General features: G+C 42.0%; 1 protein-coding gene across 1 annotated transcript in view; it reads left to right on the top strand.

Annotated features, from left to right (window-relative positions):
* Positions 1 to 6,964: 6,964 nt before the first annotated feature.
* The window catches only part of anos1a (anosmin 1a), a 58,185-nt gene continuing 41,888 nt past the window's right edge, over positions 6,965 to 23,261 (top strand). The window contains exons 1-2 of the mRNA XM_063010852.1: positions 6,965 to 7,135; positions 21,634 to 21,681. Of these exons, the coding sequence (XP_062866922.1) occupies positions 6,965 to 7,135; positions 21,634 to 21,681 (219 nt within the window). The remainder of the gene's footprint in view (positions 7,136 to 21,633; positions 21,682 to 23,261) is intronic.

Below are 23,261 nucleotides of genomic sequence, written 5' to 3'. Positions count from 1 at the left end.
AAGAGTGGACAGTGAGTGGACACAGTATTTTGGACACAGTATTGTGCTTTTTCCTTTTTTTTAGTTACTTAGGATTTTTGTGGCATCATCTTGGGAATTCATGAAATGGAGAGTGGCAACACTGGATGCGATGTGGGTGGGGTTACCAATAGGAATTGAGCATTGAGCGGAGCGGTATGTGCATTATCTCCGTTTTTGATTCCTAGATAATAGTTCCTACTTAAGATGGAAGAGAACCACATTGTTAAGGTGTCAAACATCCACAAATAGATGACAGTGATCTCAAAGAACAAACACAGTTTCCTTGTCATGTTGAATTCACAGACAGTGATGAACTACTCAGGGATAAATTTTATACATGAGCTATTTCCCTCCAGGATTGTTTTTAAGAAGAAGATATAGTTTATTTGTCATATATACATATACAGATGTATAGTACAATGAAATTCTTTCTTCGCATATCCCAGCTTGTTTGGAAGCTGGGGTCAGAGCGCAGTGTCAGCCATCGTGTGGTGCCCCTGGAGCAGACAGGGTTAAGGGCCTTGCTCAAGGATCCAACAGTGACTGGGGGTACATGTCTGATCTGTGGTAAAAAAAAAAAAACTGTGTGGAAGGGAATCTGATTAGTAATCAAACTGTTTTTTCTACACTCTGTAGATACTAGCCAGTAAAGTACGACTGTATTTCAATGGCATTTGTTTATTTATTTTATTTTTTTCCCTTGGTGTCATTAAAATTTGTGGCATTTAGCAGACGCTTTTATCCAAAGCGACTTACAATCATTACTGAATACATTTTAAGCAATTGAGGGTTAAGGACCTTGCTCAGGGGCCAACTTGGCGATGGTGGGGCTTAAAGCAGCAACTTTATGATTGCTAGTCCAGTATCTTAACCGCTGAGCTACCACTGCCCTGAGCTCATGGACTTGACTCATTTAGACTGCCTAGCTCCAGCACCTGAACTACCTATTGTGTTTAATGCTGGGGCAATACGGCGAGTCTCATATACAAAACTAACTAACTGCAGAACGTCTGACCGCACATGCATAAACCAGGTGCTGCATTCTGATCGGCTGAGCTGAATGTCACTCACATATCGCCGCTACAATATTGTAATATAACAATAACGACCTGGCGAGTGCAGCCAATGGGGGGGCTGGGGGTCAGTGTGGTGGGGGGTTGAGTTCATGTTGTGGAGGGCCCCCCTCCGCCATGGGCCCCAGTGCACCTGCCCCCCCGGTAGTTATGCCCCTGAAATGTGTACAGACAATGATGACGCTTCCGATGTGAACAGGGTGATGAGCGATCAGCTATTTGGGCTGAACATATGGCTTGTTATTACATCTGATGACTGCAATAAATTAAAAGACACTGGAACATGGGTGACCCTGTTCATTATCAGTGAGATTTACACCATAGCCTTAGAAGCATTCGATGCAAAGCATGCTTCACTGTGGACTGCGTCATCCTTGTTTTAGCAGCTTATAATGGCAGATCTGTTACCCCTCTCAGGATTAGGTGACAGTTTTGGTTTTCCCTAACTTTGGCCAGAAACCACAGTTTCATGTATGTTTAATAGGTGCAGTCATTCATTCATTGTCAGTTTTACCACTGCTTTATCCTGGTTAATGTTGCGGTAGGCTAGCTGTATTTATATAGGCATAGAAGTTCACCAGCTGTAGCATGTATCATGATCACTAACAAGGGATTAAGAGGCCCTACCACACAGTTAAATGTCATTCATTATAGAATTTCCTACAACAACAAGTGACCAATGATCTAAGCTTTAAAACTGTATGGCCTAAGCTATTTACACTGATCAACCAAAACATTAAAACCACCTCCTTGTTTCTACACTCACTGTCCATTTGATCAGCTCCACTTACCATATAGAATCACTTTGTAGTTCTATGATTACTGACTGTTGTCCATCTGTTTCTCTGCATACTTTTTAACCTGCTTTCACCCTGTTGTTCAATGGTCAGGACCCCCACAGGACCACCACAGAACCACCACAGAGCAGGTATTATTTAGGTGGTGGATCATTCTCAGCACTGCAGTGACACTGACATGGTGGTGGTGTGTTAGTGTGTGTTGTGCTGGTATGAGTGGATCAAACACAGCAGCACTGCTGGAGTTTTCAAATACCGTGTCCACTCACTGTCCACTCTATTAGACACTCCTACCTAGTTGGTCCACCTTGTAGATGTAAAGTCAGAGACGATCGCTCATCTATCGCTGCTGTTTGAGTCGGTCATCTTCTAGACCTTCATCAGTGGTCACAGGACGCTGCTTACGGGGCGCTGTTGGCTGGATATTTTTGGTTGGTGGACTATTCTCAGTCCAGCAGTGACAGTAAGGTGTTTAAAAACTCAGCACAACACACACTAACACACCACCACCCTGTCATTGTCACTGCAGTGCTGAGAATTATCCACCACCCAAATAATACCTGCTCTGTGGTGGTCCTGGGAGAGTCCTGACCATTGAAGAACAGCATGAAAGGGGGCTAACAATGCATGCAGAGAAACAGATGGACTACAGTCAGTAATTGTAGTACTACAAAGTGCTTCTATATGGTAAGTGGAGCTGATAAAATGGACAGTAAGTGTAGAAACAAGAAGGTGGTTTTAATGTTATGGCTGATCGGTGTATATAGAGATGGCTTTTTTCTTTGTGGCTACCCTCCACAAACACTTTTCTAGGAAGGCTCGATTTTTCACAAGACGAGGTCAAGGAGGCCTAGCTAGCAATCAACATTCCAATCAATCTCAAAACTAGTCAAACTGTCATTTACATCATTGGTTTTATACACCTGTTAGCTATAAGGGGAATTAGCTCTAATGTTCAAATGACAGTATTGTAATTGAAAACATTTATTTGCAGTCTGTAGCTTCATTGTCCCCAGTGTCTGCTAGGTGACCTTGCTCTTATAAAATGCTGTCTGTAAAATGTTAAGGATGGAAGCAACCTGACGCTCACTACATCTCTCTGCCAGTAAAGCCAGAATTGAAGCTTCTTTTCCTCACTCAAAAATTCTCCACATTATTTTGGCAGTGGTTTTATACTTTTCCTCTGCACGTCAGATTTGGTTCAGTTGATCATTTAATCAGTTCAGTAATAAGTACAATGTGGTGTTTCTTTGTTGGAATTCAACAGCCAATGGGTACCAGTGCAACACCTTATTTGGGACAGTGGTATCCTAGTGGGTAGAGCTTTGGACTATTAATCGGAAAACCTATCTATCAGAACCAGCATTAACTTCTTCAGCAATTTGACCTACAGTAGCTCGTCTGTTGGATCCAGCCTTCGCTCCCCACGTGCATCAATGAGCCTTGGCCGCCCATGACCCTGTCGCCGGTTTACCACTGTTCCTTACTTGGACCACTTTTGATAGATACTGACCACTGCAGACCGGGAACACCCCACAAGAGCTCATTATTTTTTTTTCATTTGCCACCTGTCTAACAATGTCAAGATAAAAAAGCTTTTTTGGCACCCAGGTGGCGCCATGGGATATTCCACGGTTCGAATCTCGGCTCTGCTACCAGTCAGCTGGGCGCCATCTAGCAGGCACAATTGGCAGTGCCCGCAACAGACACAAAATTGGCCATCGTGTGTGCTGGGTGGGAAGGGGTCTTTAAACGCTGTGCAAGGACCCTGGTTAGCAGACCGAGGTGCCTGTGCAGAAGCACAGGCTTAAAGAAGGGGTCCAGGACCCCAGGTGGCGCTACCACACCAGCGCCGAGATTCTGAACTCCTCGGTTTGAAAATCAACGTTGCCACCGGTCGGCTGGTCACCCTCTGGCATAATTGTCAGTGCCTGCGGCAGACTCTAATTGGCTATCGTGTCTGCTAGGGGGGATGACTGGACTATGTGAGTGGGGTCTTGAAACGCTGTGCAAGGACCCTGGTTAGAAGACTGAGGCGCCTGTGCAGACGCACGGGCTTAAAGTTGGGGCCTGCTAGGACTGCGCATGCGTCGGAGGGCCTATGAGCAGTAATATACCCTCCTCGCACACTATCAGGGATCCACAGGAGTGGAAGACAAATTGACTATGCTAAATTGGGAGAAAAAGGAAGAAAATGCATAAATAAATAGAAAAAAAACCCTTTCTTAAAAGTGGTTATAGTGTGTATGAAAATTGGCACCAATTTAGTCAAAATGCATTTGTGCAGCGTTGCATAGATGTAAAACCTCTACGTAGTTTTCACTGTGTTCATGCTGTCACATCCTACTTTGACATTGTTAGGCTCTACGTAGCAGAAAATAAACATAACCCTAGTGAAAACATATACTGTAAATACACAGTCACATATAGTTACAGCAGGACCAATGCCTGTCCTGGCAACGGCATGCCATTGGCTGTTGAATTCCAACAAAGAAACACCACATTGTACTTAATACAGGACTGATTAAATGATCAACTGAACCAAATCTGACATACAGAGGAAAAGTATAAAATCACTGCCAAAAAAATAGGGAAAATTTTTGAGTGAGGAAAAGAAGCTTCAATTCTGGCTTTACTGGCAGAGAGATGTAGTGAGCGTCAGGTTGCTTCCATCCTTAACATTTTACAGACAGCATTTTATAAGAGCAAGGTCACCTAGCAGACACTGGGGACAATGAAGCTACAGACTGCAAATAAATGTTTTCAATTACAATACTGTCATTTGAACATTTGGAAGAAAAGACAGACACAGCAGCGCTGCTGGAGTTTTTAAATACCGTGTCCACTCACTGTCCACTCTATTAGACACTCCTACCTAGTTGCTTCACCTTGTAGATGTAAAGTCAGAGACGATCACTCATCTATTGCTGCTGTTTGAGTTGGTCATCTTCTAGACCTTCATCAGTGGTCACAGGACGCTGCCCACGGGACGCTGTTGGCTGGATGTTTTTGGTTGGTGGACTATTCTCAGTCCAGCAGTGACAGTGAGGTGATTAAACACTTCATCAGCATTATTGTGTCTTATCCACTCATACCAGCACAACACACACTAACACACCACCACCATGTCAGTGTTACTGCAGTGCTGAGAACGATTCACATATGTGAATATTTATTGTTATTATTATTATTAATAATAATAATATCATTTAAGGTCAAGTCAAGTCAAATTTATTTATATAGCGCTTTTTACAATAGACATTGTCTCAAAGCAACTTTACAAAATCCAGGACCAACAGATACAAAAACCCCTGTTGAGCAAGCCGAGGGCGACAGTGGCAAGGAAAAGCTCCCTTAAAATTACAGGAAGAAACCTTGAGAGGAACCAGACTCAGCAGGGCCCATCCTTCTTGGGTGGCCTGGAGGATACTTTAAATAAATAAGATTTACACAAATCATACAAACACAGAATTAAAATGAACTAAAAGTTATAACTAGCAATAATAAATAAATAAATAATAATAAAGTTATTATTCAGTCCAGTCTGTGATAAAGTCTGTAGTGAGTTCTTGACATTCTTGGTGCAAACACGCCAGTGCCCGTCTCATCCAGCAGGAGCAGCATTGTTGGCACGGCAGTCTCGACTTCATTCCTTAACCTCGGGCAGGTAAACAGGTTTCCATCAGAACCACCTCGGGAAAAAACAACAGAAACTGGAGTTAAAAATGTAAAATGCGAGTTAAGAAAAATATCAGTTTTACAGAGAGTTTTACACTCCGGCACTCCTAATTATTACAGCATAACTAAAAGGGAGAGCGAGCAGGTAACAAGGTCATGAAGGCTTTCACAGGACATCAGCGCCCACCTCCCCACCATCATCAAACCTGAGCGATCGGACAAGAGAGGCAGAACGACAGCAACCCAACATCCCTGATCACAAGTTTCCCCCCAAGCTCTGCGCCTTTGTCTACACTAATCAAAAGCCTGAGAAAATAAATATGTTTTCAGTCTAGACTTAAACACTGAGACTGTGTCCGAATCCCGAACAGAGGCAGGAAGATTATTCCAAAGTTGTGGAGCTGTGTAAGAAAATGCTCTTCCACCAGCCGTGATCGTTTTAATTCTTGGAACTATAAGTAACCCTGCATCTTGTGAACCGTGCAACTTTGTTATTCAGGAAGTTTGTATCAAACAAGTAGCCCTTCATATTACTCTTGAAGTAGCCCTCAGTTTTAAAAAGGTTGGTGACCCCTGCTGTAACCTTTGTTCTTGATATACAGTACAGCGCCTATAAGCTATAGTATACGTTGCAGTCAGTTTTATGAAAAGCATCCGCTAGATGGCGCAGCTGGTAAAGTGGGTGCCGCACAACAACATGGGTCTCGAGGTTCGATCCTGGCTGGTGGATGATACAGAATGCGATTTTCGTTTGTTTATTAAAAAATATGTATTCTTATATTTACATATACAGCATGTTTACATTCTGCATCAGTAAACATTTTATTGCTGTATTATGAGAGAACAGTCCAAGAGCACAAATCTACTGAAACCCAGATATAATAAAAAGTAAAAGTAGATCAGATTTTTATTTATTTATTTATTTATTTATGTATTAATTAATTAATTAATTAATTAATTTATTTATTTATTGGGGGGGGGGGGGGGGGGTCCTGAAGAGACTGCGCTGTTCTAACAGACAGGAAAAGTACTTCTTCTGGCTTGCACACAGTGTTTCTGGGTGGCACCGGACCCACCGACTAGGCTGAAGCAATCTGTAAGAGAGAGAGAGAGAGAAATTGAGAGAGAAATATTTATGCGATCCCCCGCTGTGCATGCGCTCGCTTATTTTCCGCCACATTTGCTAGGCAAACACATACAGCACCTGCGCGTCTCCCTGCGCTCCTCTCCACCAATCGCGTGACCAGGTTCCCCCTGTGACTCCGCCCCCTGTTATCTGATTGAAGTTTAGTCTCGCTTCATCCGTCGCTCCGGTCAAATCCACTTTTCCTCTGTGGCGGAGCGGAGCTGCCTGAACTCTTAACTCCACCGCGTTTTACTTCAAAGTTAGCTAACATGGCCGGTACTGTGCTCGTTCGGATTATTTTGGTCGCCCTTTGCGGACTGGTTTTGGGGAGGAAACAGGACTGGTCCTCCGGTGTCGGTGGTATTTACAGAGCAAGGTGCGCCGCCAGGTGCCTCAGCTTACACAGCGCGCGCATCGCTCACGCGCCCACCCACTTTCAGGTAAACAGAGCAGAACTGTTTGGAAAATATAAACAAAATATATATATTGTAATGTGTTAATATATTTGTATTTATGTATGTGTGTGTATATATAAATATAGTACATTGTTATGTGTCGTGTGGGCTTAAACAAAGACATTTACTTTATAAATTAATTAATTATTTATATTAAGTGTGTGTCTGGGTGTTCAAAATGTTACATTATTTATATACATACGTTATTTTCCTTTAAAAGATTAGTGCAGGTTTTTTTTATCATCCACTGCTTTATGACCCTAATCAGCCATAACATTAAAACCACCTCCTTGTTTCTACACTCAGTCCATATAGAAGCACTTTGCAGTTCTACAATTACTGACTGTAGTTTCATCTATTTGTTTCTCTACATATCTTTTTAGCCTGCTTTCACCCTGTTCTTCAATGGTCAGGACCCCCACAGGACCACCACAGAGCAGTATTATTTAGGTGGTGGATCATTCTCAGCACTGCAGGGACACTGACATGGTGGTGGTGTGTATGAGTGGATTTTTTAAATACCGTGTCCACTCTATTAGACACTCCTACCTAGTTGGTCCACCTTGTAGACGTAAAGTCAGAGACGATCGCTCATCTATTGCTGCTGTTTGAATTGGTCATCTTTGAGATTGAGACCTTCATCAGTGGTCACAGGACGCTACCCACGGGGCGCTGTTGGATAGATATTTTTGGTTGGTGGACTATTCTTAGTCTAGCAGTCACAGTGAGGTGTTTAAAAATTCCATGAGCACTCATACCAGCACAACACACACTAACACACCACCACCATGTCAGTGTCACTGCAGTGCTGAGAATGATCCACCACCTAAATAATACCTGCTCTGTAGTGGTCCTGGGAGAGTCCTGACCATTGAAGAACAGCATGAAAGGGGGCTAACAAAGCATGCAGAGAAACAGATAAACTACAGTCATAATTGTACTGCTACAAAGTGCTTCTATGTGGTAAGTGGAACTGAAAATATGGACAGTTAGTGTAGAAACAAGGAGGTGGTTTTAATGTTATGGTTGATCAGTATATATATAGTATGTTGTTATGTGTAGTGCGGACTTAAACGGGAACATTTACTTAAAAAATTAATTAATTATTTATATTAAATGTGTTTTTTGGTGTTCAAAATGTTACATTATTTATATAGTTTTTGCCCTGGTGTGTGTGATGATTTTATTGTATTATCATCCACTTATTTATGCTGGTCAGGGAATACCCTGGACAGGGTGCCAATCCATCATAAGACTTCAGCCGTTATTAATGTTAATGTAAGAAATGCATTGCTTGTCCCTCAAGTGATATACAGTTGTAATCTATACAATACAAGCAACCAAGATTAAGGGCCTTGCTTAAGGGCCCAACATGGGCAACTTGGCTAGTCACCTAATTTGTGTCATAATTTGTGTTATATATACATATATTCATATATGAGATAAAAGTGATACCACTCATCTAAGGTGCATGTCTGGTGTACTTCTGGGTATCTGTCTCAGATGAGTAAATTAATAAACTAAACAAAGCTCTTGATTTGCATTTCCATGTTGGCATTTTTATGTCAAAATTAAATTAGAACCCATGTTCATCCCTGCCAGCTTTAACAGGTGGAATAGTAAATGTATTTGATTACCTCTATAGTCACGGTCCTGGGTTCGATCCCCAGGTGGGGCAGTCCGGGTCCTTTCTGTGTGGAGTTTGAATGTTCTCCCCGTGTCCTCATGGGTTTCCTCTGGGTGTTCCGCTTTCCTCCCACATTCCAAAGACATGCAAGTGAGGTGAATTGGAGACACTAAATTGTCCATGACTGTGTTTGATATAACCTTGTGTGGAGTGATGAACCTTGTGTAATGAGTAACTCGCGTTCTTGTCATGAATGTAATCAAAGTGTAAAACATGACATTAAAATCCTAATAAAACAAAACAAACAAATCTTTATAGTCACTGATGTTTATTAGTGTAGTGAACCAATTTTTACTACACAGTCAGCTTTAGAATTATTGGCATCCTATGTGAAGATAAAAATGGTTTAAAAATACTTTATGACGCCGCTCAGGTGGCGCAGCGGTAAAAAGAAACGCGCTGCAACCAGGGCTGGATTCTGAGAAGCGTGGTATCGAATCCAGCCTTGCTTTACCGGTTCGAAGCCGAGTGGCTATATGAGCAACGATTGGCCGGTTGCTCATGTGGGGGGTTGGACAAAGAACCGGATGTGGGTCTCTCTCTGTCAGAATGCGATTGCGTTCTCTGCCGGCTGATTGGAGGCGCTTACACAGAGATGGGAGAGGGTGCCCTTAGGGTGTGTCTCTCCGCATGCAACGCTAGGTGGCGCCAAACTCGTCAATGTGTGGGTGGCAAAGATGCATCTGGCTGCTGCTCGTGTTTCGGAGGGGATACGGGTTAGCTTCAATCACCTCCGTCAGGGCAGGGTTCGGCATAGACAGAGAGGAAGCACGATGCTAATTGAACAATTGGATGCGCTAAAAGGGGAGAAAAAGGGGTTAAAAAAAAAAAAAAATAATACTTTATGGCAAATCATCCCACATTTTAAAATGTGCAAAATCAAGGTTTCATAGATACATAGGTACTTTAGTATTTGGTGACCAAACAACTTCAGTCAATTCATAAATAAAATCTTTAGTCTTTAGTTCTTCGGACTAATCCAGATATAACATGGTCCGTGGAAACCAAGCGTGTCTGCAAGCAAGAGTCTCTGTTCAGCCCAGTGACCTGGAAGATGTTATCAAAATCTGATACTGACGGGATACTGGATGCTGCTTTGTCGTGGCTGCTCTGAAAACGCCACTGTTCAGCTAGATTCATACAGCACTCATTGATTCTAGAATGACCGTCCGAGTACTAAATCAGCATTTAATCACCCCAAATGAATGCCTTTGATTTGGGTTGAACGTGTTGAACCATCGCTCTGAAGTGAACCCTTGTCAGTTATTTCAGACAGCCGATAGAAACAGCGTGACGAGGGGTTATTTGAACTCGATTTTTAACTGAACCAGTTTATTAGATGAGGGGTTGTCTAGGTCACAAAGCTTACAGGGGGCATTCAAGTCAGCGATTAGGGAAATTAGTCAGGCTTTTATGGTGGTCCATTTATGGTTGTCTGTGCTTTTACTGCCCTCACACTTAAAATCACCGTTGTGACACAATATTTTCACATTTTGATTAAGCAGATTTTATATGAAATATGAATCATAAATAATTAAACACAGAGTGCATTTCTTCTGTAGTCGGTATGAAATTGTCACTATAAAAACCCTAATATTTAGACGTTATTTATGATTTGCAATACTTTCAGACTTCTGAACTCTACTCTTGTAATTCTGTGAGTGTATGGCACGGTGGCGCAGCCTTACACCAAAAAGGTCCTGGGTTCGATTCTGTGTGGAGTCCTTTATGTGTGACGTTGGCATGTTCTCCATGTCCACATACGTTTCCTTTCATTGCCCTGGTTTCCTCCCACAAGTCCAAAGACATACAGTCAGGATCAATTGGAGCTACTAGAAATTGCCCCTTCATGTGAGTGTGTATGTGGGTGTGAATGTGTGTGTCAAGTCAAGTCAAGTCAACTTTATTTATATAGCGCTTTTTACAATAGACATTGTCTCAAAGCAACTTTACAAAATCCAGGACCAACAGATACAAAAACCCCTGTTGAGCAAGCCGAGGGCGACTGTGGCAAGGAAAAACTCCCTGAAAATTACAGGAAGAAACCTTGAGAGGAACCAGACTCAGCAGGGCCCATCCTTCTTGGGTGGCCTGGAGGATACTTTAAATAAATAAGATTTACACAAATCATACAAACACAGAATTAAATGATCTAAAAGTCATAACTGGTAATAAATAGATAAATAAACAATTAAATAATAATAGAGTTGTTATCCGCTCTAGTCTTCAATAAAGTCTGTAGTGATTTCTTGTCGTTGCAATTACTCCATACCCGTCACATCCGGCAGGAGCAGCATCGTTGGCACTGCAGTCTCGACTTTAATCCTTAACCTCGGCGGGTAAACAGGTTTCCATCAGAATGCCTTTGGAGTAAAACAACAGAGAATGTAGTTAATAATGTACAATGCTAGTTGACAAACAGTTTTACAGAGAGTTTTAGACTCCGGCAGCCCTAATTATTACAGCATAACTAAAAGGGAGAGCGAGCAGGTAACAAGGTCATGAAGGCTTTCATAGGACATCAGCGCCCATCTCCCCACCGTCATCAAACCTGAGTGATCGGACAAGAGAGGCAGGACAACAGCAACCCAACATCCCTGATCACCACAAGTTTCTATGACCAAGAACCCCCAAGCTCTGCGCCTTTGTCTATACTAATCAAAAGCCTGAGAAAATAAATATGTTTTCAGTCTAGACTTAAACACTGAGACTGTGTCCGAATCCCGAACAGAGGCAGGAAGATTATTCCAGAGTTGTGGAGCTTTGTAAGAAAACGCTCTTCCACCAGCTTTGGTCTTTTTAATTTTAGGAACTATAAGTAACCCTGCATCTTGTGAACGAAGTGGACGTGCTGGGTTGTAGTGATTAATAAGTTCACTCAGATACTGTGGAGCCAGACCATGTAGCGCTTTATAAGTTAGTAAAAGTATTTTGTAATCAATGCGAAATTTAACTGGCAGCACTGTGTGTGTCTGCCCTGTGATTCCTGCCTTTTGCTCAATACATCGGACCCACTGCAACCCTGATCTGGATAGATTGATGGTAAAACAGACAGTGGATGAATGAATGAATGAGGGAAGATTGGATCTTGACTATTTTATTAACATGCCCACATCTAGGGCAGTGTTTCCCAACCACTGTGCCGCGGCACATAAGTGTGCCGTGAGAAATCATCAGGTGTGCCGTGGAAGATTATCCAATTTCACCTGATTGGTACTGAGGTGTGTAGTGACAGGCAGAACAATTACATTCTCTTCCACTAGAGGGCAGGACAACTTCTTGGTGGTGTGCCTTGTGATTTTTCTAATGTGAAATATGTGCCGTGGCTCAAAAAGGTTGGGAAACACTGGTCTAGGTTGTATAGCACTATTTAGGATAGCGCTATATTTACTACCAATATTAATTGACACAATCAGCACTAGGTACTTTAATTTAATCCCAATTTTATTAATCCCAACAATTACAGCGTGTGTTACATCACTTATGGGGCGGCACTTCTCGCCTCACAGCAAGAAGATCCTGGGTTTGATTCCCGGGTGGAGCAGTCCAGGTCCTTTCTGTGTGGAGTTTGCATGTTCTCCCCGTGTCTGTGTGAGTTTACTCCGGGTGCTCCGGTTTCCTCCCACAGTCCAAAGACATGCAAGTGAGGTGAATTGGAGACGCTAAACTATCCATGACTGTGTATGATATAGCCTTGTGATCTGATGAACCTTGTGTAATGAGTAACTACCGTTCCTGTCATTAATGTAACCAAAAGTGTAAAACATGATGTTAAATTAACGTCCTAATAAACAAACAAACAAACATCACGTATGGTTAAATACTAGCTTGGTGGGTAGCACTGTCACCTCACAGCAAGAAGGTCCTGGGTTTGATTCCCAGGTGGAGCAGTCCAGGTCCTTTCTGTGTAGAGTTTGCATATTCTCCCCGTGTCTGCATGGGTTTCCTGCAAGAGCTCTGGTTTCCTCCCACAGTCCAAAGACATGCAAGTGAGGTGAATTGGAGATACTAAATTGTCCATGACTGTATTTGACATGAATTAAATAAATAAATAAATAAATTAATAAATAAATTCATTCAAATTTACCTAACCCAGACAGCAAGTCATACACTGGATTATGTCTTTTAACTACCAAATGCACTTTAAGATATGACACATGAATAGTGCATACTACTTTAGATTGTTTTATTAGACAATATGCACACAGTTCGGTTTTATTAGCACACAGCTGCATGCAAAATTCTGTGCGCCCTCGGCTAAATGACATTTTTTGTTGGCCTTTAAATTAAACAACATCTGCAGCGATCGGGTGGCACAGCTGTCCCTTAGGCCAGCCTGGCTATCAGCCAGCTGGGCGCCTACCCAGACGTGATTGGCTTTGTCCGGGTGGGGGGGGACCAGAATAATGCGGGTAATTAAAAAACCTCTGCAACAAACTTTCATTTCATCTCATCTGTAGCCTAGTGGTTAAGGTACTGGACTAGTATTCAGAAGGTTGCTGGGTCAAGCCCCACCTCTGCTAGGTTGCCACTGCTGGGCCCTTGAGCAAGGCCCCTAACCCTCAATTGCTTAGATTGTATACTGTCATAGTACTGTAAGTCGCTTTGGATAAAAGCGTCTGCTAAATGCTGAAAAGTTAAAATGAAAAGTTTGGACACCCTACCAAGCCGGTACAAGCAAGTACAGCTTGCAAGTACATTTCGTATCCAGTATCCAGGGGTCTATTTCTGTGACTGGTTTAGGAATTTTTATACACTCATGCTTTTAGTTCTGGGATTTTTTGGTCATTTGTAGGCACAGCGTTAGGGCTAAATATCAGCGATTATAGCATCGAGGCATCGTTTAATCCATACAACTATATACAGCTCACGGTGTTTTACGCAGGTGACGTGAACAAGCCGAGGGCTGCATCCCGAATCTCATACTTAAATCCTTAAATAGTACTTAATCCGGGTACTTTTGCGTACAGTTCAATGAATACTACGTATCTGGACACGCCGCTCCTGCGTACTGTTCAGTATGAAAGTGCGATTTGAAACTCAGCCGAGATCTAATAGCGCAGACTGCAAAATGGAGAGAGAGAAAATAGCGAGGGGCGAACAGAGGAGACTGGACAGAGAAAACGACAGAAAGTTTGAGATCATTTCAAGCTGGAAAAAATGAAAACTCAGTTGAACATCCACACCATCAGAGCGTCTTGTTGATACGTTTACTTTTCTTCATTGCAACCACCACAAGCTTTTTTGAAGGCTTAGGCAAACACACATGTACACGCTAGGGGTGGGCGATTTAATATAGTTCGCGATAATAGTTGTAAATTCAATATGATTTTTGCCATATCGCGATATTGTTAGCAAACGCGCGTCACTCGCTCTCAAGCGCGTAACAGTGAAATAATGGCGACCAATGCAGAGAGTAGTACCGGAGTTAGCACTGAGGTTGAACTAGTCCCTTAAAGGGGAGCTACATCACTAGTGTGGAAGGTTTTCGGATACAGAAGGTCAGACTCCAAACAAACGACTGTAATTTGCAAAACGTGCAAAAGTACTGTGACGACAAAAGGTGGCAACACATCAAATGTATTTCAGCACCTAAAGCAAAAGCACTGGCGTGAGTACGAGTCCGAGAATGATGCGAGGCCAAAAACTGTGTCAGTGAACGAACATAGAATACACAGGTTACCATCTGAGAACGTTTAAAACACAAAAACGCTAAGCGGAACGCTTTCCTTCGCGTATGAGCATGGAAACTGAATGACTGAGTCAATGAGTCAGAAACGACTCTTTTCAGACAAATTCATTGGAATCGAATCAGACAACTGTGCTCTTATCTATGGTAAAGATTCATTCATTTTGCTCACTCTGTGGGCAAAACAACTCCGGTTCAAGAGATTCAGATGTATAAACCAATCAGAGCTTCGAATTAAAATTTTGGGCGGAATCTCTCTCTTCATTGGTTGCTGTATAATTGACAGATAAGTGAACGAATTACCAGTTTCAGCTTTTAACCGCGACAGCCGAGAGAATAAATGAAGTTAAATGATCTAAGATGGTTTTCATTAGTTAGGTGGATAAACACAGTTAAATATTAATATAAATATTTTTATATTCTGGAAATATTCTGGAAATATACAAGATGGCCTCCAAGGTAAGCTGCGGTTATGATTTTATACTGCTGTGTGGTTGATCTGGGTCGCAGTGCTGCTGTTTACCGTGCGCTTTCATTTTGCAATGATAGCAAAGCATGATCAAATATTAAACGTTTTCGGGATTTTTTCGATGCTCATTTATTTGAAGTAAAACGGACAGTATAAATGGGATTGTGAGATTCGGCTGGTTTGTTTAATATAAATGTTGTCAATATGAATACAAATACAGCCTGTAATAATACAAAATATAAACACTGACTGTAATTAGTCAGAATTGATCAGAACTACAATGTTTTGTGTTCGTAAGAAAAAGTGTTCTTATATGTCGCTCGTTCGTGAATATCGTTATCGCAAAAATATCCTAAAATATTATGATATTATTTAAAGGTCATATCGCCCACCTCTAGTACACTCACACAAACGCCAAATCTACTTCATCTGACAGATACAATCCTGACAGAACCTCCTACAAACGCCACAAAGCCTCCTAACAAAATATTAAAGCTTTAACTTATGCGTGAGCTGTAGCTGAAATTTTAGCTTATATTTATGTATTATTTATGCCTCAGTTTTAGGTTGCATGTATACATTTTAAAAATAATTTGATTTATTTTTGATGTATTTGTTTTTGCATTTCAATAATGTTCTCTTTAAACTGTCCTGTATGCAAGGAATAAAAATGTACAAGTTGTTTTAAGACATGTCTTATTTAATCTTATATGTATTTATTTTTGCTCTTTATTAAAGCAAAAGTATTTCTTATCCGATTACTCGATTAATCGCTGGATTAATGGATAGAATACTCGATTACAAAAATAATCGATAGCTGCAGCCCTACACAGCATGTTGGTATACACACAGATTTCCAATGTTTCAGTTAAAAAACCATGAGGAACGTTCTAAAAGCTTTAGTTTGTATTTTGTTAAGTATTAAATGATGAAATGATTTAGTTTCTAGACTGACTTAGACTAAGGGGGATTTAGTGGAATCCATTCCACCATCTATCTGTGCAAATGTTTTCTAGTAACCCTGGCCACAACATAACTACAAATCACAATACGTCTACACCCATGTCTAAGACTTGGCAAGACGTTATTTTTATCAAATGCTGCTCCTTTTTTTAAACAAACTCAGTTATTGTTGGTAAAGAGTCGCATTTTTACTTAATCAGTTCATATCACTCATTTCCACAATGTCTCTGACTTAAATTTACCTCAACATTTGCAATCGACTTGCAGAATCATGTGCACGTTAGGATGGTGCACTTTCAATCCCACGGGTCCTTTACTGCTGTTTGGGGGTTCGATTTTTCTTTTTTGATGAGCATACTAACAGTTTTATACCAGCTTTAAGGTTTTTAGATCTTCCAGCATTGCCTTCACTTCCACAGTTCTACCCAGTCTGGTGTACCTCTGGGTATCTGTCTACCCAGTCAGTTGTCCAGGATCCATTCGTCCAGACAGTGGAAGAATGAATGAATGTGTTCGTGTCTCAATAAACATTTCACCATCATACACCTCAAGATGGGTTGTATGATGCTAGGTAGAACTTCCACAGTTCTACCTAACAACTATTTCAACAGCTAACATCTATAGCAACTGCTTTATCCTGGTCAGTTGCCCAGGATCCATTCGTCCAGACAGTGGACGAATGAATAAATGTGTTTTTCTCAGGTTTGAATCCGTGTCTCAATAAACATTTCACCATCATACACCCCGATACGGTCGTGCAGCATGTGCAGCATAAAATCAAGGAGAAAAAATAAATGAATCTGAGTGGATTGTGCTACGTGGCTAACAAGGATTGTCTGTTCTATAGTGAGTTGAAGGTTAATAAATATTTTTTGCAATGCATGTTGGTGTTATGTTTCGTAGAGACCGATAAGGTCAGAAATACTCCAAAACTTGAGTGTCTGCCCCTGTCCCACCTCACCCCGTATCTTGCGTTCTCATTGGCTGTTCGACACCGCACTCGTTGCCAGTCGGCCGACTCATCCAGATATTTAGCAAGCTAGATATTTATCTCTAGTGGACCAGCGGCTCGGATCGAGTTGTTGAGTAGTTAACACATAGTGATTGAGAGCCGAGTTTCGATCGCCGAGCGAACGCCAAGTTGCTCTTGAGCCGGCAAACCTAGCGCCGACCAGTCAGCGAGCGAAAATCAGGGCAAAGATCGTGTAGTGTGAACTAGACATAACATGCTTATACTAAGGCAATGATGCGCAAACTACGGCCCGTTAGGCTGTATAATCCGGCCCGCTGAGTATTTACAAAATTGTCCTAAATCCTGCATTTCAATTGATTCCACTAAATGGCGTACGCCAAACACTACCGATCTTCGCTAAAGCCGAGTCTATCTGATCTACACACAGATATTTATTCATCACATTTGCCATCGCACTGAGCTTTACCACCCTTCTGGAGTTGCCTATCACGCCAGCGTGATCTAACCACTTGGCTGGTTTAAAAGGTCACACATAAACTATTAACTTATGTTGAAAGTGCTGTTTTAAAAGCTTAATTGGTTTTGTTTTGACGGTGATACACCAAGTAGAAACAACGATAGAAATAATAAAAAAATACATAAAAAAATCACATTCACGCATGTGTAAACGTGCGCATAATGGGATGAGTCTGGCGTTTCATCTATATTCAAAAATCCATCCTTTAATCACGAAAATAAAGGTTTAAAAGTCACCAAACTTTGATACACTGGCAAAAAATGGTGACCAACAACACTGTTCCCACTGAAACTGATTAAGGGCAATCTTTCCTTCTTAGATTGTACATGAGTTGTAATTTATATTAGTTCCAAACCCTCACCCCCGCAACGACCCGGCCCGTCTGTCAATTTTTAAAACCCAGTGTGGCCCTTAAACCGAAAAGTTTGCCCACCCCTGTTCTATATTTCCACCACCCGCTATATATTTCCAGTTCCAACAGAAAACACTGGGCGCAAGGCCGGAACTCCCTGTACAGGTTGACAATCCATCACAGCCACAGCCACGACCCTGACCAGAATAAAGCAGTTAATGAAAATAGAAATAAACTCCACATTTCTGGCACGAACGCTGCATTGTTATCCACGACCTAAACCGAGCTTCTGCCTGAGGCTTTGGTTATTGATCCGGCTTCACAAAGGATTTGTTTGACTCAGAAAAGATTTCTAGATCTTCCAGCATTGCCTTGACTTCCACTGTTCCACCTAACAACTATTTCAACAGCTGGGCGGCACGGTGGCTAAGTGGGTAGCACTGTCGCCTCATAGCAAGAAGGTCCTGGGTTCGATCCCCAGGTGGGGCGGTCTGGGTGCTTTCTGTGTGGAGTTTGGATGTTCTCCCCGTGTCCGCGTGGGTTTCCTCTGGGTGCTCCGGTTTCCTCCCACAGTCCAAAGACGTGCAAGTTAGGTGAATTGGTGATACTAAATTGTCCAAGACTGTGTTCGAAATAACCTTGTGGACCGATGAACCTTTTGTGATGAATAACTACCGTTCCTGTCATGATTGTAACCAAAGTGTAAAACATGACGTTAAAATCCTAATAAATAAACAAACAAACATTTCAACAGCTAACAACTATAAAAACTGCTTTATTCTGGTCCAGTTCCACCAGAAAACACTGGGCGCAAGGACAGGTTGTCAATCCATCACAGGCAGCCACGACCCTGACCAGAATAAAGCAGTTAATGATAATGAAAATAAATGCCACAGTTCTGGCACAAACACAGCATTGTTATCAACGACCTAAACCGAGCTTCTGCCTGAGGCTTTGGTTATTGATCCGGCTTCACAAAGGATTTGTTTGACTCAGCCTGTGGTGATCCAGATTAAAGATGCACGCAGAATCAGATTATCACATTTTACACCCATTTTGCATGCCATTTATCCTTAAGCGTGCAATCCCTTGGCTCGGAGCACGAGCATAAGCATAAGCACCGGAGGATTTGCTGGGTTTCGACGGAGCCGAAGCCTTTTGTTCTGTTCTTTCGCCAGAAGCCGTTCTAGCAGGAAGCCGTGTCGAAAATTCGTTCTTAACAAGCTTATATTTGCTAAGGGAGCGAAATCCTGCGACGGTTCCCGACACGCTAAGAAACATTCCAAGAAGCGATGTGCAAACATACTTTGTGATTGCACGAGCTGCTGAGCGGCTCTCTGAACATGTTTGAATCCAAACACAGGTTTCCTGGGTGAATGTTTGTGTTGGAACTTGGAAGGATGCTTTATATTGGGATTAGGTTTAAGATGGGAAGCGATCGTGGCAGTCGCGTGAGGTTCAGGGTTGCACAGGTGGAATGCAGCTACTATTGGCTTTTGTTTAAAATGTGGTTGCACATTGAAGGCCTTGAGCATAATAGACCTCTTCACTACGCTGTGCACTTATGTATGGGTAACACAATAGCGTCTTTCAATGAGGTTTACAAATGTATTTCATTACAGGATTAGTAATAAATGAACCTTTATAGTAAATAGTAATAAAAACCTGGTGTTATTTTAAATCGAATCATGTTTCTTTCAGCGTTTAAGCATTTTCTTTAGACATATTCCTTTTAAAACTATTACATGACATGGCCACACAGGAATACTTTACAACTATTTAAAACATGTACACCGATCAGGCATAACATTATGGCAACCTTCTTGTTTCTACACTCACTGTCCATTTTATCAGCTCCACTTATCATACAGAAGCACTTTGTAGTTCTACAATTACAGACTGTAGTCCATCTATTTCTCTGCATACCTTCTTAGCTTGCTTTCACCCTGTTCCTCAGTGGTCAGGACCCCCACAAGACCACTACAGAGCAGGTATTATTTGGGTGGTGGATTATTCTCAGCACTGCAGTGGCACTGACATGGTGGTGGTGTGTTAGTGTGTGTTGTGCTGGTATGAGTGGATCAGACACAGCAGCACTGCTGGAGTATTTAAACACCTCACTGTCTTTGCTGGACTGAGAATAGTCCACCAACCAAAAATATCCAGCCAACTGCGCCCCGTGAGCAGCGTTCTGTGATCACTGATGGACAGTGAGTGGACACGGTATTTAAAAACTCCAGCAGCACTGCTGTGTCCGATCCACTCATACCAGCACAACACACACTAACACACCAGCACCATGTCAGTGTCACTGCAGTGCTGAGAATCATCCACCACCTAAATAATACCTGCTCTGTGGGGGTCCTGTGGGGGTCTGATCGCAGAGCAGACACACATACACACATACACACACACATTCACTTACAGGGCAATTCGGTGTCTCCAATTACTGCAATTGACTGCATGTTTTTGGACTGTGGGAGGAAACGGGAGCTCTCGGAGGAAACCCATGCAGACACAGGGAGAACATGCAAACTCCGCACATAAAGGACCCATGACCTTCTTGCTGTGAGGCGACAGTGCTACCCACTAAGCCACCGTGCCGCCGGTAGTAAATCAATAAATATTAAAATAAACGTGTTTAAAGTTCTTTTCATAAAACTGGTAATTTTTTAACAAAAATAAGTAAAAATTAATTTGACCAATTTTGTGTAAAGTGTACTAATATGAAACATCTTACTAGCATAGCACAATTTCATTTTCTGACATTAGCCTATGCTTTATGTTAAAAGTGCCATCAAAAAGTACCCGGTGCTATCAGCGTGTACATATAGGCACAATTGGCTGTGTTTAAAGGGTGTTGGCTTAAACCTGGTGATGGATTGGCGTCCTTTCCGGAATGTGTTACTGCATTGCGCTCAGTGATTCTGGGGAACTGGACCCATGTCGACCCTGACCAGGATAAAGCCATGATAAAACAATTAAAATATAGACTGATCAGCCATAACATTAAAACCACCTCCTTGTAACTACACTCACTGTCCATTTTATCAGCTCCACTTACCATATAGAAGCACTTACTGTCCCTGTTCTTCAATGGTCAGGACCCCCAGAGGTCCACCACAGAGCAGGTATTATTTAGGTGGATCATTCTCAGCACTGCAGTGACACTGACATGGTGGTGTTGTGTTAGTGTGTGTTGTGCTGGTATGAGTGGATCAGACACAGCAGCGTCATCAGTGATCACAGGACTCTGCCCACGGGGTGCTGTTGGCTGAATATTTTTGGTTGGTGGACTATTCTCAGTCCAGCAGTGACAGTGAGGTGTATAAAAACTCCATCGGCGCTGCTGTGTCTTATCCACTTATACCAGCACAACACACACTAACACACCACCACCATGTCAGTGTCACTGCAGTGCTGAGAATGATCCACCACCCAAATAATACCTACTCTGTAGTGGTCCTGGGAGAGTTCTGACCATTGAAGAACAGCATAAAAGGGGGCTAACAAAGCATGCAGAGAAACAGATGGACTACAGTCAGTAATTGTAGAACTACAAAGTGCTTCTATATGGTAAGTGGAGCTGATAAATTGAACAATGTGTGTAGAAACAAGGAGGTGGTTTAATGTTATGGCTGATCAGTGTATGTAACAATGCAGTAAAATAGATTTGAACAGTGCTAGCTGTTACTCAACAGTCCTGGTTGGCATGGCTTGGCATTCTTGCTCCAGTTGTAAGTTTTACAGTAGCTGAAATTTTAGCTTCAGTTTCACGTTTCTCATGAGATGAAAGCATGTTTACCGTCATCTCTTCATCTTTCTTTCCGCAGAGTAATGGATCCCTCGGCTGGTGTCAAGGCCATAAACAATGCGCAAAGGTAATTCCCGCCCAAATTACACGCTATTACTTTACCGCTGCACATCACGTCAGAGAAGATCCGTCATTTTAAAACATTGGCATGCTCACCCGCCTTCCATAATGATATCATACATCACATTGAGAACATGGTGACGCTTTTGAGTTCAGACCATTTATTTCTATGCTAGGTAGAAATGAATGTCTGACATGTAAAAAAATATTACTGACTTAAAGCACTGCAGATAACAGGTGTTGTGTTCAATGGTGGTATCAGCTTCACTTACCATATAGAAGCACTATGTAGTTCTACAATTACTGACTAGTCTATCTGTTTCTCTACATACTTTGCAGTGCAGTGACACTGACATGGTGGTGGTGTGTTAGTGTGTGTTGTGCTGGTATGAGTGGATCAGACACAGCAGCGCTGATGGAGTTTTTAAAAACCTCACTGTCACTGCTGGACTGAGAATAGTCCACCAACCCAAAATATCCAGCCAACAGCACGCCGTAGGCAGCGTCCTGTGACCACTGATGAAGGTCTAGAAGATGACCAACTCAAACAACAGCAATAGATGAGCGATCGTCTCTGACTTCACATCTACAAGGTGGACCAACTAGGTAGGAGTGTCTAATAGAGTGGACAGTGAATGGACACGATATTTAAAAACTCCAGCAGCGCTGCTGTGTCTGATCCATTCATACAATAACACACCACCACCATGTCAGTGTCACTGCAGTGCTGAGAATGATACACCACCTAAATAATACCTGCTCTGTGGTGGTCCTGACCATTGAAGAACAGGGTGAAAGCAGGCTAAAAAGATATGTAGAGAAACAGATGGATTACAGTCAGTAATTGTAGAACTACAAAGTGCTTCTATATGGTAAGTGGAGCTGATAAAATGGACAGTGAGTGTAGAAACAAGGAGGTGGTTTTAATGTTATGGCAGTGATAGCTCAGTGGTTAAGGTACTGGACTAGTAAACAGAAGGTTGCCGGTTCAAGCCCCGCCACCACCAAGTTGCCACTGTTGGGTCCCTGAGCAAGGCCCTTAACCCTCAATTGCTCATCGTGTTCAGCTCATTGTGTAAGTCGCTTTGGATAAAAGCGTCTGCTAAATGCTGAAAATGTAAATGTAAATGTTATGGCTGATCGGTGTATATTCTAGCCACTATCTACACAGACCTGCTTGGCTGTATCTGAGGCCCAGCTGTTGGTATGTGCTTTTTGTCAGTGCGCTCTCAGTGCTGGACTCAAATCTGGATTAAATAAGGAGGGATTCATGAGGAATGGCATCTGGTATAAAAGCAATTCAGGTATGTAGAGCAGAATTCTATGCTGTGGTGACATTAAATACAGGAGCAGACCATTTTTATAAATTTAAAATGTTTTTAAAGGATAAAACAGGGTACACTTGTAAGGAAGCCTATATATTTATGGTGTAACCATGGATATCCATGTTAATGTAGATCCAGGCTGTCATTATTATAACCCTGTAGACCCTGTACTTTAAATTCTAATTCTTATTACCTCATTAGTGTTTATTTTTTAATAAGAACCAGCTGGCTTTACCTCAGCTCATATTTTTACCACAACAGA

Source organism: Trichomycterus rosablanca, chromosome 15 (genome assembly GCF_030014385.1).
Source record: "Trichomycterus rosablanca isolate fTriRos1 chromosome 15, fTriRos1.hap1, whole genome shotgun sequence".
NCBI classification, from domain to species: domain Eukaryota; kingdom Metazoa; phylum Chordata; class Actinopteri; order Siluriformes; family Trichomycteridae; genus Trichomycterus; species Trichomycterus rosablanca.
This window is presented reverse-complemented; position numbering and strand designations above follow the sequence as displayed.